This window comes from Natator depressus, chromosome 20, assembly GCF_965152275.1.
Source record: "Natator depressus isolate rNatDep1 chromosome 20, rNatDep2.hap1, whole genome shotgun sequence".
Classification (NCBI taxonomy): domain Eukaryota; kingdom Metazoa; phylum Chordata; order Testudines; family Cheloniidae; genus Natator; species Natator depressus.
This window is the reverse complement of record NC_134253.1, coordinates 25,895,028-25,909,437: the sequence shown is the minus strand read 5'-3', so window position 1 is coordinate 25,909,437 and position 14,410 is coordinate 25,895,028. Positions and strand designations below refer to the sequence as shown.

The 14,410-nt window shown below is 54.4% G+C and overlaps 2 protein-coding genes across 2 annotated transcripts; one reads left to right on the top strand and one right to left on the bottom strand.

Moving 5' to 3' along the window:
- Positions 1–3,177: 3,177 nt before the first annotated feature.
- On the bottom strand, positions 3,178–5,673 carry TMED1 (transmembrane p24 trafficking protein 1). Its single transcript, XM_074935513.1, has 4 exons — positions 5,477–5,673; positions 4,717–4,814; positions 3,996–4,179; positions 3,178–3,623 (listed from the first exon to the last, which is right to left on the bottom strand). The coding sequence occupies exons 1-4, from the start codon at positions 5,657–5,659 to the stop codon at positions 3,405–3,407; spliced, it is 684 nt and encodes a 227-aa protein (XP_074791614.1). The 5' UTR covers positions 5,660–5,673; the 3' UTR covers positions 3,178–3,404.
- Positions 5,674–7,944: 2,271 nt separating this feature from the next.
- On the top strand, positions 7,945–13,789 carry C20H19orf38 (chromosome 20 C19orf38 homolog). The gene is made up of 8 exons (XM_074935244.1): positions 7,945–8,135; positions 8,854–9,177; positions 9,840–9,884; positions 10,141–10,233; positions 11,897–11,924; positions 12,190–12,233; positions 12,667–12,704; positions 12,997–13,789. The coding sequence occupies exons 1-8, from the start codon at positions 8,048–8,050 to the stop codon at positions 13,117–13,119; spliced, it is 783 nt and encodes a 260-aa protein (XP_074791345.1). The 5' UTR covers positions 7,945–8,047; the 3' UTR covers positions 13,120–13,789.
- The last annotated feature ends 621 nt before the right edge of the window (positions 13,790–14,410 follow it).

Genomic DNA, 14,410 nt, shown 5'->3' with positions numbered 1-14,410 from the left:
GGACAAAGCCCACCCCATAATGAGTCATTCCCTTCCGCCAAACCCCAGAGAAAGCATCCAAACACTGGCTTGGGACAGCAGAAAGTGAGCTGGCTGGCAGGGCTGGGGGGATGCAGGCTGCTACAGGGAGCGGGAGCAGCGAGTAGCAAAAGGGGCTCTCACCAATTTACCAGTTGTGTCAAACAAAGCAAGGAGTCATACTTAATAAAGCTCTCCAAGAAAAGTCAACGGCCCAGAAAGAGGAGTGCCCTGGCTCTACTGGGAGACGGCCGTGTCTGCCGGGTTACCACAGCAGACTCGTGGCCGCTATTAGGAATAGAACAGGAGAGCTGCTGTCTTAGCGCCTCGAGAACAAGCCGCTCTGGACAGTCGAAAGGTTCTGCGGAGGAGAGTCAGGTCACTGTTACATAATAAGCAGGAATTCAGATTCTTTCCGTCTCCTGGACAGTGCACAGGTTACAAACCAGCTTATCCAGTGTCAGTCTGGCCGCTCTGACCTTGGGGAATGCAGGGGTCTCTAAGAGGCCCTGAATTCTCAGTCCTGCCAGAACACATGGCGCTGTATCATTCAGCTGCCACTGAGATGCGCACTTCCATGCCCAGTAACAATTTAGCCACTGAAGGCAGTTTTCCTTTGGACAGATGATCATGTTCTCTGCATGGTTCTACGTGCAGTTTAGGCTACAGATGACAGGAGTTTGGTTGTCTCAGATGTTAGAACTCACCCTACGATCAGCAGCAGCGGGGGGGAAAGGAGCGCACGCCCAATACGGATTCACAACGACACATCTTAAACAACTTCATTTAATGTCCTTTCTTTCGTAACGTCAAGAATAAATACCAGATTCCTTTGTAAAAGGCTCCGCAATATGTATTTGCTAGAGAGAATGGCTCCATAGCCCTTTGGTCATTTTAAAAAAACCCATCACAATCAGCGCCCCACATGCATACATGTCATGTGTTACTGACGAGACAGGCTGCAGCTTCCACTACGCAGCAAACAATCCCTGCGCAAGCGTCGGCTCAGAACTTCACTGGGTTGTCACAATACCTGCCGGGGGAAGTCGAAGGAAAAAGGTCCCCAGTGTCAAGTCTGATCAGTCTCAGTTTCGCTGCTCAAAGCCGGAGTCAGCCCCGGCCAAAGCGCAGAGAAGGGGCACAAAGGACATGAAACAGAAGTTGACAGCCCTTGGCAGGTTCCAGGCTGCTACTCATACACCTCTCTCCAGAGTCTTGGTGAGATCAGCCACTTGTGCTGTATGCAGCAAGTTAAAAAAATTCCAAGCCAGGTCTCTGTTTGCAGGAGATTCTGGAATCACCCACCACCCAGGCCCCCTAGACATAATGGTGGGCAGAGCGGATCAGAGCACCCGCCTGTGACAGGGCAAAGCAGGCACCGTCATGGAGTCTCTCCAGGCACCTTGGCTGTCACACAACAGGTGGTGATGGGGAGATCAGGACTATTTTCCCAGCGGGGGTGGTGTGAGGAGGGCACTTTGGCACATGCTATGGTAACAAAGCAACACCAGTGGCCTCATCAGGCAGTAGCAGCCCCTCCTTAGAGTCAGTCTTGAGGAGAGGGGGTTGGATCAGCCACCCCCAGGAACCCAGCTGTCCTAGGCAGATCCCACTAACACTTCCTTTCCCTTTCTCCAAACGTGTCTCAGTGCTGGCCTGGAGAGGCCTGCTCTCCCCGACCCTCTCACCCTTAGCCCCTCTGCTACGGCAGAGAATGGGGCTATTGACGGTGATGGCTGGCGGTGCAGATCGTTGCCCACAGACCAGCAAATACATTGAATCCTTAATGTCTCTGCATCTCTGGCTCTCAGCGCTCCAGATTCCATCAGCCCGGAACTACCCAGTGATATGGAATCTTGCCAACCCGCCCATGCCCTCAGGAGTCACTGTCTACAGCTTGTCCTGTTGACTGGAAGCAATTCCCCACACCCCTGCTGCTGCCTCGGGGCACCCCTCCGCCGAAAAAAAAAGTCTGATCTGAGCCCAGCACTGAAGAGAGACCAACTCAGCCCAGGAAAGGAGCAGCAGGGCATTGGCAGAACTCAGCTCTAAAGCAATGGCAACTCCTGCTCAACTCAAATCCTGAGGACCCAGGCAATCTCTCCCTCCTACCCACAGCAGGAGACGCACACCTTCCCCACTGCCAAGGTGCCCACAGTCACTGCCCCGCTCAGATCCATGGTCCTGTGGCACTCAAGGGACCAGTGAAGCTAAGATCTCAAAGCAGACAGGCGAACAGGACAGTGAGAAAAGGCACTAGAGGCAGGGAAATCGCAGAAGGGGTACAATCCACTGAGAAGCAGAACTGGGTTTTTCTTCCAGGATCTGAAGGAAACTGGCCTGTGATCTGATCCATGAGACCTGAAGTAAGAGGTGCTCATTGGAACAGGGCAGCAAAGGAAGTGAAATGTCATCCACATACAGCGGCTTCCATTGCTATCTGGAGCAATAGGGATGCCATGGAAACGGGCAAATTATACACACAGCGCTAAGCAAACCAAGCCACAGGGCTGGACCCAAAGCCAAGGCTCTCCCGCAGCAGCCGCACTGCAGCAGTAAATAGCGAAGAGGTTGCTTTTCCTCCAGGGGTCAGCATGGAGGCCAACTGGAGCCAATTCACTGCTGCACAGGGGGCCAGAGTGCGGGGAGACCCTGCAGACATGGGGGAACATTCCCCACCTTCTCTGCTAAAAGACAGTGGAAACAAGGCGCTAAAGGGGCAGCAGGACACAGCAAGGCCGGGGCTGAGGTCCATACAGGCCAAGAGCTGCTGTTAAGGCACATAGGAGGTTTCTCCTTTGACAAAAATGCAGACCAGAGGAGAGATTCTGGACAAGGAGCAAGTTCGGTTGCAGGCCAGGGGATCCTGCCCACCTGTAATTGGCGACGGTCAGAACCAGAGGCTGCAAGGCCAGACCCCGCTTTACTGAGTGGGTCTAGGTACCGAGACCACCTGCTGCTCCCCTCAGCTGCCATCCACCATGCCCTGCCTTGCTTTATTCCTTCATCCCACCCTCAGGGATGTGTATTATGGCACAGGATGGTGGCTGTAGAACCCCCTTCCCCCAAGCCTAGGGATTCAAGTCCACAGAGAATCAATTTCAACACATACTGCCCATCCTATCAGTCAGACCTCTGCGATCCACCCCCCCACCCCAATGCCCTCTGGCTTCAATGTACCTAATGTGAACTCTGGTACAAAGCAGGCCCATTTAATCCCTCTAAAGTATGCCCAGAAGAGAAGCTGCAGCAATTTGACAGAGCTATACACAGTTGATCTATCAGATGCTGGGGTGTCGGGCTTTGAATTCACCAGCCTCAGCACCAGTCTGGCTCTGTACCTGCCCCTTGCAGGAGATACGGAGTCCATTTCTCTCCCTCTCACGCTACGTTCGGACCTGCCTCTTGTCTTCGAAGAGGCTCTTCAGCATGTAGACCTGGAGGAAGGCCACCACCACCAGCACCCCCAGGTTAACGGCTGACCAGAAGTTGACGCGGCTCATGTTGCTCTCCTGCAGGTTGCGGTCTCTGGCTTCGAAAGCTCGCAGCAGCGTCTGCATCTGGATGCTCCGCTCCAAACGGTTCTTCATGGTCTCAATGGATTCCTGGAGGACAGAAAGGGAATTGGAGCGGGGGGGGGGGGAGGGATATCAGCTACTGCGCACAGGTGCAGGAAGTGCTGATGATGCTGGAGTGCAGCTAACAAATACCTCCCCAAGAGTTCAGTTCGCTGGGGGCCAAAGCCTGTAAGAGTCCTGACTTCCTGACACTGGACACCCTACCAACTCAGATCACAGGGACAGATCAGCCATCTCCTGAGATTTCAAGGCCAGAAGGGATCATGAAGATACAGCCTGCCTTCTGGCACCACATGGGACACAGAACTTCACCCAGTGGTTCCGACAATCAAAGCCCTACTAGCAAACGGCTCTGCACTGCATTGCCCGAGGCCCCACTGCCCCCCATCCATCACCCACCTTAATATCTTCTATCTTCATATCCAGCATCTCCTCTGGCTCCACCACCTCAGCCCAGTTATCCCCATCCTCGTCCTCCTGGGGGCTGTCGAAGATGAGCTCGAAGAAAACCAGCTTCTCCGAGATGGTGCTGAAGGAGTTGTCAAAGCACAGTTTGTAGTCGCCTGCTTCCGTGGGCTCAATGCTGGGGAAAGAGGTAAACACTGTGAGGATGAGCCAGTCCCGCACTCAACGCTCACGAGGCCAAGGCAAACGAGCAGTCACTGGGACATGTCGCTCTGTTGGAAAACAAGCGTAACTGCAGAGTTATGCCACCAAGGGCAGTGAAACCACAGTGGCTGACGGAGACATGCTCCCGGGGCTGGGGGAGAACGGGGGACCTTGGACTGGGGGAAATGAAGTCCACAGAACCCCTGGTGGGGTGGACTGAGGAAATGGGATCACTGAAAACACCTGGCATGGGGGGGGTGGGGGTGGAGAGAATGGGGACACAGGGAACCCACAGAACCCCGGGGGGGGGGAGAGGGAGAGACCCTGAAAGAGAGGAGGACAGCATACAGGGAGTGTGAAGAGGGCAATGGGGAAAAGCCAGGAGCCCCTGGTGTGTGCAATGAGCTCAGCTTATACAGGCTAAGAGCTGCATGCTCCCCCCAATGACCGGGCTGGCAGGGGAGTTTGGAGGTGCCTGGGTGCCGCAAGAGGGAGAGCCAGCAACACTCACGTGTGCACCCCGTCCGATTTCCGGTACTCGTTGATCAGCAGCACGCCCGTGGGGCTCTCCAGGGAGAAGTCGATGTCCAGGCCTGCACCACCGATAACCTGTAAGGCACGACCACAGGGGTGAGTGACAAGGTCACGCTGCAGGGGGGTGAACGGGCCCCAGCACAGCCTAGGGCCCACTCGCGGCTCAGATCCGGTGACTGGCTCGCTGCCTCCACCCTGGGCCCTGGCCCACCCCCGCCATTGTGGTGACCCCCCACCCGAGACCCAGCCTGGTCCCCTGCTTCTTCACCTCCCCCACCCCGGGCCCCTGCAACCCCAGATCCTAGTCCGGTGACACACCCCTAGCCCAGCCCTGCCCCATCCGACACCAGGCTGAAGCCTCTGTTCCCCCCCATTAACAGCGAGCCCCCTCGGTCCTAGTTCCCTCCTCTCACCCCCCGCTCACCCCACCCCCCAGTTCCCTCAGATCCCAGCCCCCAAATGCCCCCTGCCCTCCTCCCCATTGACATACCTGCATTCTCCTCCCCCACTATCCGCCCCCCTCCGGTCCCCGGCCCCACCCCCACCATCTATCCGCCCCCGCCCCCGGCCGGCCCCCCTACCCGCCCCCTTCCCCACTATCCGCCCCCGCCCGGCCCCCCTACCCGCCCCCCTACCCGCCCCCTTCCCCACTATCCGCCCCCCCCGACCCCACTACCCGCCCCCTCCCGGCGGCCCACGACCCCCCCCGGCCCCACTATCCAGCCCCCCGGCCGCACCTGGTACTCGGCCTCCATGGAGCCGTTGCCCGGCGCGGCCTGGTAGAAGCACTCGCGGCGCCCGGCCGGCAGCAGGAAGGTGAACTCGGCGTCCTGAGGCGGCGGCAGCGCGGCGCGCGAGCCGCCCCAGGGCGCCAGCAGCAGCAACCGCCACCACAGCGCGCGCCAGGCGGCCGCCATCATCCGGGGACCTGGGCGGCGGGGGGTGAGCCACGCCCCTAGCGCTGAGCGCGCTGATTGGCCGCCCCGGCCGCTGGGGACGTTCGGGGCGCGGAGAGGGTGCTGGGAGGGCCCCGATGGGCCGCGGCGTGGGGCAGAGGTGGCGGCGCTGAAAGCCTGATCCGGGGGCAAACGGACGCAGCAGCCCCCACGCGGCAGAAGCCTGCCCTTGGGCAAGGGCCCCGCCGCCGACGCTAGGGAAAGCCGTGAGCGAACAAGCGCAGGCGGGTCTCTCAGGCACTTGTGTAGACACCTAAAGATGGCCAAGGCGGCCTTCGGGGGTCTTTGTGGCTCTGAAGGCGGGATTGGCCCAGGCATGTCCCACCCTCTGCAGTATCGGATAATCTCATTGGTCCAGCCAGCCTGACCATCATGCAGAATCAGAACAGTGCGTTGGCCGAGCTGGACCAGAGTCCCCGCCTCCGCCAGTATCAAATCAGGCCATTGGTCCATCGAGCCCAGTTTCCCAGCCCATCCGCCCATTGGTCCATCTAGTTCCCAGCCCATCAGCCCATTGGTCCAGCTATAGCAGCGTCCCAGCCTGTCACCCATGGGTCCATCTCGTTTGGTCTCCCCTGCAGTGGCCAGTCTCTGATGATGCTACAGAGGGAGCCAAACTCCCATAATGCACCTGGCCAAGTGGTCAATGCCCAGGGCCAGGGCCAGGGCCGGGCCGGGGCGGGATGGGATGGATGGAGAGGGTGGGCAGGGAAGCAGAGTGGGGCCCAGGCAGAACTGGGGGTGCGGCGGGGACCAGACCGATGGAGGGCGTCTGGCCTTTGACTGCCCCTCTGCAAGTGGGGCACATTCAGGGAGCAGAACTTGGGGTGTGTGTGGGGTATCTCCTAGGGGAAGCCCCCCTCACGCCCCCCTCCAGGAGGATGGGCTCAGACAGGAAGGGCGCCTTGGCTTGGCCTGTGGGTTAAGACACTGGGCTGGGACCCAGGAGATTTCGGTTTCAGTACTCAGCTCTGCCACTCTCCCCTGTGTGAGTCGCTTCGTCAGAGAACGAGCCTTCCCTGCCTCACAGGGCTGCTGGGAAGATAAATGTTTTCATGGGGCTCAGAAGCCATAGGGAGTGGGGCCGGATAAGTGCCTGGCTAGGCACGGGGAGGAAGTGGTATGTTCCCCTCTCACCGTGCAACAGAATTGGAAGGAGGAGGCTGGGACAGAGCCATGACAGAGTCCATCTTGCTGCTGCAACGAACAAGAAGCAGTTGCCAGTGTCCCAGGGACTCAGGTGAACTTTGAGTCACAATAACTTGGTGTCTCATGAGTGTGGCAGTGAGAGATCCTCCACAGAATAAGGCTGGCTGGAAACCATGATATGAACTGCTGTAGGCACAAGCAAGGCTGATGTCTGCCTAGTAGGGGGCTGTGATGGACACGTGCTCCACACACCGCTTGTGTGTACACACTCTGTCTACCCGTGCACAGACACCACTCACACAAACAACACTTGAACGCACAAATTTCCATGTGATGGCTACTATCTTGGCCAGCATACCAGGGACTGAACAGGGAACTTTGTGAGTTTCTACAAATTAAAGAGCCAAGCTCACCGTCTGAGAGCTCTAAGAGACACACTCTCTGGGTTGGGCGCAGAGGGAGAATTCATAACACATGCACACACAAGACCACGTGCAGGTACAGATACACGTGCATCATTGCACCTCTGATATTCAGCGACTGCATTTCTACCTGTGCTTGTTCATTCTACTTGTCCCTACTGCTAACCTTCAACTGGGGCGTCTTTTCTATCAGCTAGTCATGAGGTTATTCATCATTTCCTGTCAAAGTGTTGTGTAAGCAGTGCTGTGTTCCACTTCAGTAATGGGGGAAATGATTTCTATATAACTTGGAAAGTATTTGGAGATTTAGAGAAATATAAACGGTTCTTAGCCTTGGCCTGAAAGTTGCAATCCATTGATGTACTGTAAGATCATAGGAAAATGCCACAAGATTTAGGGCCTGAGTTAGATCTTAGTTACGCTTGCTGTAAATCTGGAGTAACTCCACTGAGGTTACTCGTAATTTACACTTGTACAGCTGAGATCACTGGGCCCGACACTCAGTAACTGTCGAAGTCAGTGAAATCACACCAGTATCAAATTGGTGTGAGAAGAGAATTGTGCCCAGAGCCTAGCATGTAACTTACACCATGGCTGAGGTCACTGGTGGTCTCAGTCCTTTGGCTTTTATGTAAGGCTTTAAATTCTATTTGCTGTAGGAAAAGGAAGAAAAGCCCTTTTATGTTCAGGGACATTCTGTAATTTCCTCCTGAGATGGTGAAATTCCATCTTGGGCAAAACTTCCTTCTCCTTTTCATTTACTTCTAGCTAGGAACTTTCCATGCATATTGGGCTCCTACTGTCTATTTACCAAAGATCCAGGATGCTCCGCAGAAAGATGAGCCTGAGGATTCTCTTTCTCTTAGCTGGTATGTTTTCTTCCCCTCTATTTAAACTGTATTTGAAGCTTTCCCTCTGAGTGTTCCTCCAGGACGAGGGACCTGAAGAAGCTCATGCTGTATCGTATGTCTGAGGCCAGTTATAGATGGGAGGTGAGGGGAATAAGTGACCATAGAAATTGCGTAATGATTTGGTAACTGTAGGGCATGGGGGTGAGATGCTGGGCTTTATCTCCAGAAGGGATCTCAGCAGGAAAATGGAGGGAGCTGTCAATGCAGCAGGATCATGTTTACACCCATTTGAGCCTTTGGGTCAAATTTATCTCTGGCATAAACTTTGGAGGGCTCTAGCCCCAGCCCAAACGTCTACACTGCAGTTGTTAGCCCTGCAGCCCAACCCCGGGCTCTGAGACTTAGCGCCACAGGGGTTTTATTGCAGTGTAGATGTACCCTCTGAGGCCTCTTTTGGAGAGCTGTGTATCAACTCCTGGGTGTTTCCTGAAGCTCGCGCTGCTCTGCTTCCCTGTGTCCCCAGGGGCAGGGCAGGGTGTGTTGGAGGCTCACTCCAACTAACTTTATTGTGCCTCCAGGGACAGGCAGGGCAGAAGCTGGCATTGCCACAGCCCATGCTGTCCCCAGTGGGCAGGACAGGAGCCCGTCCTGTGGTGTGCAGGAAGCTGCCAGTACTGTGCCAGTCTATGGGCACCTTGCATCATCATTTCGCTCCATCTTCCCCTGGCTCTTCCAGGCTCTTTGGCAGGTCCCAGCCTAACTCCCGCCCCACTTTTTTACCTGGACATGTCTTCCGACCCCCCTGCCCGAGGAGACTCCGCCAGGCTCGTGTGCATCGCGCCGAAAGCCTATGTGGACAGCGAGTTCTGGTTGCTGAAGACAGATCTGGCTCCGCCTGTACAGACGCTGTTTGCCTCGGAGGCCCAGCACCGTGTCACTTTCATCCTGGAGAACATCACCAGGAAGGACGCCGGGCAGTACCGATGCAAGTACCACAGCTACAACGGGAGTGCCAGGCAGATGTCAGAGTTCAGCGATATAGTGGAGATCGCGGTGGCAGGTAAAGGGCTTTTAGATCCGAAGGAAACTGGCTGAACTGAGGAGTGAGCATGGGAGTGTGGGCAAGTGTAGTGCAGTTCTTTCCTCCCCGAGCTCTGCCGGCACCCCTCAGTCCTGAGCCACGGGCCCCGGCTAGCCCAGCCCTGGGCGCCCCCAACCTCCTCCAGCTCCTTTGATGCCTCTCAGCCCTCCAGTGCTCTTCCAGTCCTAGTCCGCTGGAGCGAAAGGTTGGTGCACCAAGCCAGCTAGTCCAACTAAAAGTGGCTGGTGGAGGCTGAGCTGAAGAGTTTCTGTGACAGGTGCCTTCCTGGTGGTGAGAGCAGGGAGATGCTGTGGTGAAAGGTACTAAGGAATGCTTGGGTGTTAGACTTCTGGGAGAGATTTTGGTCTAGCTAGAGCAGGAGGCTGAGACAGGACTCCTGGGTTTCCTTCCCAGAATTGGGTGGGAGTGGGGCCTCGTGGGTCAAACAGGAGGGCTGGGCATCAGGACCTCTGTGTCCTGGCTGGAGGAGGGAGTAGGGTCTAGTCTTCAGAGCAGGGTGTGGGTTCCTAGGACTCCCGGGGCCTGATCTTGACTCTGCAAACCGGTGTGAATAAAACAACTTTTCAAACTGTCTCCTCCTTTCTTTTCCAATGAAAATATGTCAACATCCCCTCCCCCAGCAACTCCGACGGCCCCTCCCCCAGTTTCCATGGCTGCTCCAGAAGGTAAGGGCAAGGACAGAGGGAGGCAGTGAATCTGCCAGGGTTGGGAAACAAGACTACAGCCCGGAGGAGGAGGGGGCGGGGTGAGAACCATGGGGAAGGCCAGGGCTGTGATGGAGATTGGGGGGGTGCTCACCCTGTTTCAACACTGCCCAGTTGCGGGTACAGTCTGGTGCTCGGAGTGGGGAGGGCTGTGTGGGGTCCCTTTGATATCTGAATAGGGCCAGGTAACGCCAGCTACTTTCTCTGCATTGCCCAGGTTCCCCGTGGCTGCTCCCTGTGTCCCTCAGCGTGGCTGGAGCTTTGCTTCTGACCGTGGGCCTAGTGGTAGCAGTCGTGGCAGTCAGGCGAGGTACGAGGAATGCAGAAGCTGGATCCTGGGCTGCCTGTGGTGAGCTGTAGAGGCCACCTATAGCTCGGCTGGTGTGGCAGGGTGTTGTTATACCGCAGGGGACTGGGACTCAGGACTCCTGGGTCCTGATCCTGACTGCCACTGGGTGTGTCCTGGCCAAGTCATTGATGACAGTAATATTCCAAAGGGTCCACTAGCCAACTAGACCCCCCTAGCTTGATATACAGAATTGTTGAGAACCCATAACTCCCATTGATCTCAACTGGAGACATGGGAGCTGAGCAGCTCTCTCTCTCTCTCTCTCTTTATCTAATTTATCTATCTATCTATCTCTCCCCATACGCCCATCCATCTATCTATCTATTATCCCCATACACCCCCTCCATCTATCTATCGATCCCCATACACCCTGTGACGTTGCACTCCATATGATTTTATGAAAATATGCTAATAAGTGTGAATATAATGTAACTGGAAGATGCTTCATGCAAAAGGTCTTGTGTAAGGTATCATTACAAAGCTTATAATCCACTGAGTGTGGTCATCCTATTTGTATGTATGTATCATTCTTAGTATCTGAAACTAGCAATATGAAATATAACTCTGAGGTCCTATTGTAATTATGCAAAGCGTGGGCCATTAATGGTGGTTTGGAATCTTGATGGCTCCCATTAACCAGGACAACTGACTGTAGATGGCTCTGTTTATTTGCAAGCCTTCCTGTGATCAGGCCTGGAAGAATGAAGGCTTGAGGGGTCTCACAGGACATGTGACCATGTCACCTGGTACTGGAATCCATCTTAAATCTGGTGCTTTTCCATTTAGAAGAAGGGGTGGGGACCCAGAGAGACAAAAGAGTCCCACCTTGTGCCAAAGCTATAAAAGCGGGTGGAACAGAACAAAGGGGGCTGCAGTCATGAGAAATCCCCTAGTTATCACCTGAGCTGGAACAAGGACTGTACCGGGGAAAGGATTTGGCCCAGTCTGTGAAAGAAGGTTATTGGAACATCGCCAAGGGCGAGATTTCATCTGTATTCAGTTTCCTATTGTATTAGGCTTAGACTTGCATGTTTTGTTTTATTTTGCTTGTAATTTACTTTGTTTTGTCTGTTATTACTTGGAATCACTTACCTCCTACTTTTTATACTTAATAAAATTACTTTTTGCTTATTAATTGACCCAGAGTAAGTAAGTAATTCCTGGGGGAGCAAACAGCTGTGCATATCTCTCTATCAGTGTTATAGAGGGCGGACAATGTATGAGTTTACCCTGTATAAGCTTTATACAGAGTAAAACGGATTGACTTGCTGTTTGGATCCCACTGGGGACTGGGTATCTGGGTGCTGGAGACAGGAACATTTCTTAAACTGTTTTCAGTTAAGCCTGCAACTTGTGGGGGATGTGATTCAGACCTGGGTCTGTGTTTGCAGCAGGCGAGTGTGTCTGGCTCAACGAGACAGGGTACTGAAGTCCCAAGCTGCCAGGGAAATGGGCTCAGAGGTAGTCTAGGCACATCAGGTGGCTGTCCCAAGGGGGTTTCTGTGACCCAACCCGTCATACACCTATCTATCTATCTATCTATCTATCTATCTATCTATCTATCTAATATCTTACCCCCAGCATTGCTTTTATGACACCATAACATCTGTTTCCTTTTTACCAGTTAACGTCAGAAGACAACAGCTGAAAAGGTGAGAGACGCTCAGGAAATCTAATGTCACTTAGGGACAGTGACTCACGTGGCCTAAGGTGAAACTCTCCCCACTTTCAAAAATCACTAAGGAGCATAATTCTCATTGGCTTTCAATGGGATTTAGGTGCCAAAGTGCCCATATCCCTTTTGAAAATTAGACTTGGGGTCCTAAGTCATTTGGATGCTTTTGAAAATGTCTCCTGGGGCTGGAGCAGGGCAAAGTGTCCTCGTTAGTTATGGATCTCATTGTGTCTGTTTTACAGGGATCGGGAATCGTGCTGGACAGAAACGAACTTTCCCACAACAGGTCTGTGTTAGAGTCAAATACCAAGTGCTTGTGAGGTCAGGATGACCCCGACACAGCCTTGACAGCTGCCAGGAGGAGGCTGTGGGTGACGTTTTCAAAGCAGTGTGTATGGAGGCAGAAGGACCGGGAGCCAGGACTCCTGGGTTCCACTCATGGCTTTGTGAAGGCTTGTGGTCTGCTGGTTCAGTCACAGCATAGGCTCCTGGGTTCACTAACTTGCAAATGAAGTAAGTCAACCTCTCCAGGCCTAAGCATCATTTCCTGGCAGTTTCTGTCCTGTCGGGGGGCATTGCTGTGCACTGTGAAATAGTTGTCATTTTCCACCCCAGAGGCAGTTGACATCAGCAATCGGCAAAGCGATCCCTTTGGGGTGAGAGGGCTGCAGGTGTGCAAGACCTGGCCCCAGTAACCTCACTCCTCTCTCCTTTTGCAGACATGTCATTCGATAACTGTCTGTTCACCGTCTCGGTGGTAAGTCGTCGACCGAGGGCTTTGCAGAGAGGGTGTGAGCTGCCATGGGGGACATGGGCTGTTCTCAAGCTGGGCTTGGCTGCTGGGTCCATGGGCGAGTATTTCCCGGGGCAGCCCCCTAGTCAGGGGCTGAGCTTGCATTGCAATGGCATGATGCAGCCATCTCACCCAGAGGGTGCAGTTTGCAAAGGGTTAATGGTTACTCCCCCACCCCACCCCCAAGCTGAGCCCCTCCATAGATCCTTACTTTACCCTCTCTTCCTGTCTTTCCCCCCACCTTCCATTTGGCAAGAAAATGGACCTGGAGGCCACAGGCAGCCAAGATGCCTGCATCTCCCCAGGCTCCAGAAAAAGACTCAGCTCAGCTTCCTCTCTGGGAACCAACAGCTTCAGCACATTCAAGTCCTTGCAATGATGGCCCGGGTTGAGGCCGGCCCCAGATGCTCCAGCTAGTGACCCTGGCCCCAGGCCTGGCCCTGCCCTTAGTTCTTCCTTGGGCTCAGTGTCTCCCCCAGAACGAAGCATCTGCCAGAGGGGCCGTTACTGGGGTGTGATTATACGTCTTCTTCATTGGGAGGAGAATGAGCTTCAGTTAAGCCTTGTGGCCCGCTGTGTGCCTCCAGGGCCATGTGACATGGGCACCATGAAAGGACACCCAGAATCTAGTCTACCTCTCGCATCATGAGCAGCATCACCGGCTCAGCCTTGGCAGCTGCATCGATCCTTGGGGCTGATGCTGGAAGCAGGAAGAGCCCAGCTAGGGTTGCATGTGGTGGGAGCAGGATTTGTGTGGCTGGCAGTGGATTCTTCCGTTGTAGCCAGAATGACATTCACACCAGCCAGCCACCCCTTTCTACCCCTCCACAATCCCCTTCCTCCAAGCAGTGCTTCCCCAGGATGACCCAAGATGGGGGGAGAGCCAAAGACTTCATAAAACCCACTGCCATGAAGGCTGTCGGCAGGCTATTGTACACGGAAGGTGCTCCTGGATTGTGGTGATGAGCAGCAGCTCTAAACCTGAGATGGACAGAGGATGCAGATAGGGATGGATGGATAGATAGAGGAGTGTGTCTGTGGATGGATGGCTGGGGATGGACGGGTGTGGCTGGGGATGGACATATGGGGACGGATAGATGGGTGCGTGGGAGTGGGGATGGATGGATGGATATGCGGCTGTGTCTGGGGATGGACATTTGGATTTGCACACCAAACACATTTCATCTGGAATCACCAAGAGAGAATGAGCGTGGAAGCCCCAAAGGAACTGCTTTCCCACCTAACTGCCCCCAACGCTAACTCCCTCTTCTTTTGCCTGTGACTTTCACCGAGGGGGCCGTTCAGAATGTTTATACGTTTGCTTTTTGTTTCTGTAGGAAGTGAGTGTGGTCTAGCAATTAGAGCAGAGAGCCAGGACTCCTGGGTTCTATCCCCAGCTTGCGATGTGACCTTAGGAAAGTCTCTTCTCCTCTCTGTGACTCAGTTTCCCTATCTGTAAAAGGGATGATAATTCCCCCCCTTGAGGATTGCTTCCCAGGCTCTTTGAAGATATTAAGCCCGGAGTATTACAGTGGCTCCAGCTGCCACTGGAAACTGTAAGGTCATTTTTTGATTCAATAAAGATGTAAATTTGTTGTTGGGAGAGGTGTGAACTGTTCTGGAGAATTCTCTGTCTCCTTGTTAATGAGCCGGAAAATTTGTCTTGTCAC

Bases quoted from the DNA above. Each gene is read 5' to 3' on its own strand.
- TMED1 (XM_074935513.1), bottom strand. From the start codon at position 5,659: ATGATGGCGGCCGCCTGGCGCGCGCTGTGGTGGCGGTTGCTGCTGCTG. The intron at 4,815-5,476 runs GTGCGGCCGGGG...CGTGCCTTACAG, and splicing joins CCATGGAGGCCGAGTACCAG to GTTATCGGTGGTGCAGGCCT. The intron at 3,624-3,995 runs GTGGGTGATGGA...TCTGTCCTCCAG, and splicing joins TGAAGATAGAAGATATTAAG to GAATCCATTGAGACCATGAA.
- C20H19orf38 (XM_074935244.1), top strand. From the start codon at position 8,048: ATGCATATTGGGCTCCTACTGTCTATTTACCAAAGATCCAGGATGCTC. The intron at 8,136-8,853 runs GTATGTTTTCTT...TGGCTCTTCCAG, and splicing joins GATTCTCTTTCTCTTAGCTG to GCTCTTTGGCAGGTCCCAGC. The intron at 10,234-11,896 runs GTACGAGGAATG...CCTTTTTACCAG, and splicing joins AGTCGTGGCAGTCAGGCGAG to TTAACGTCAGAAGACAACAG.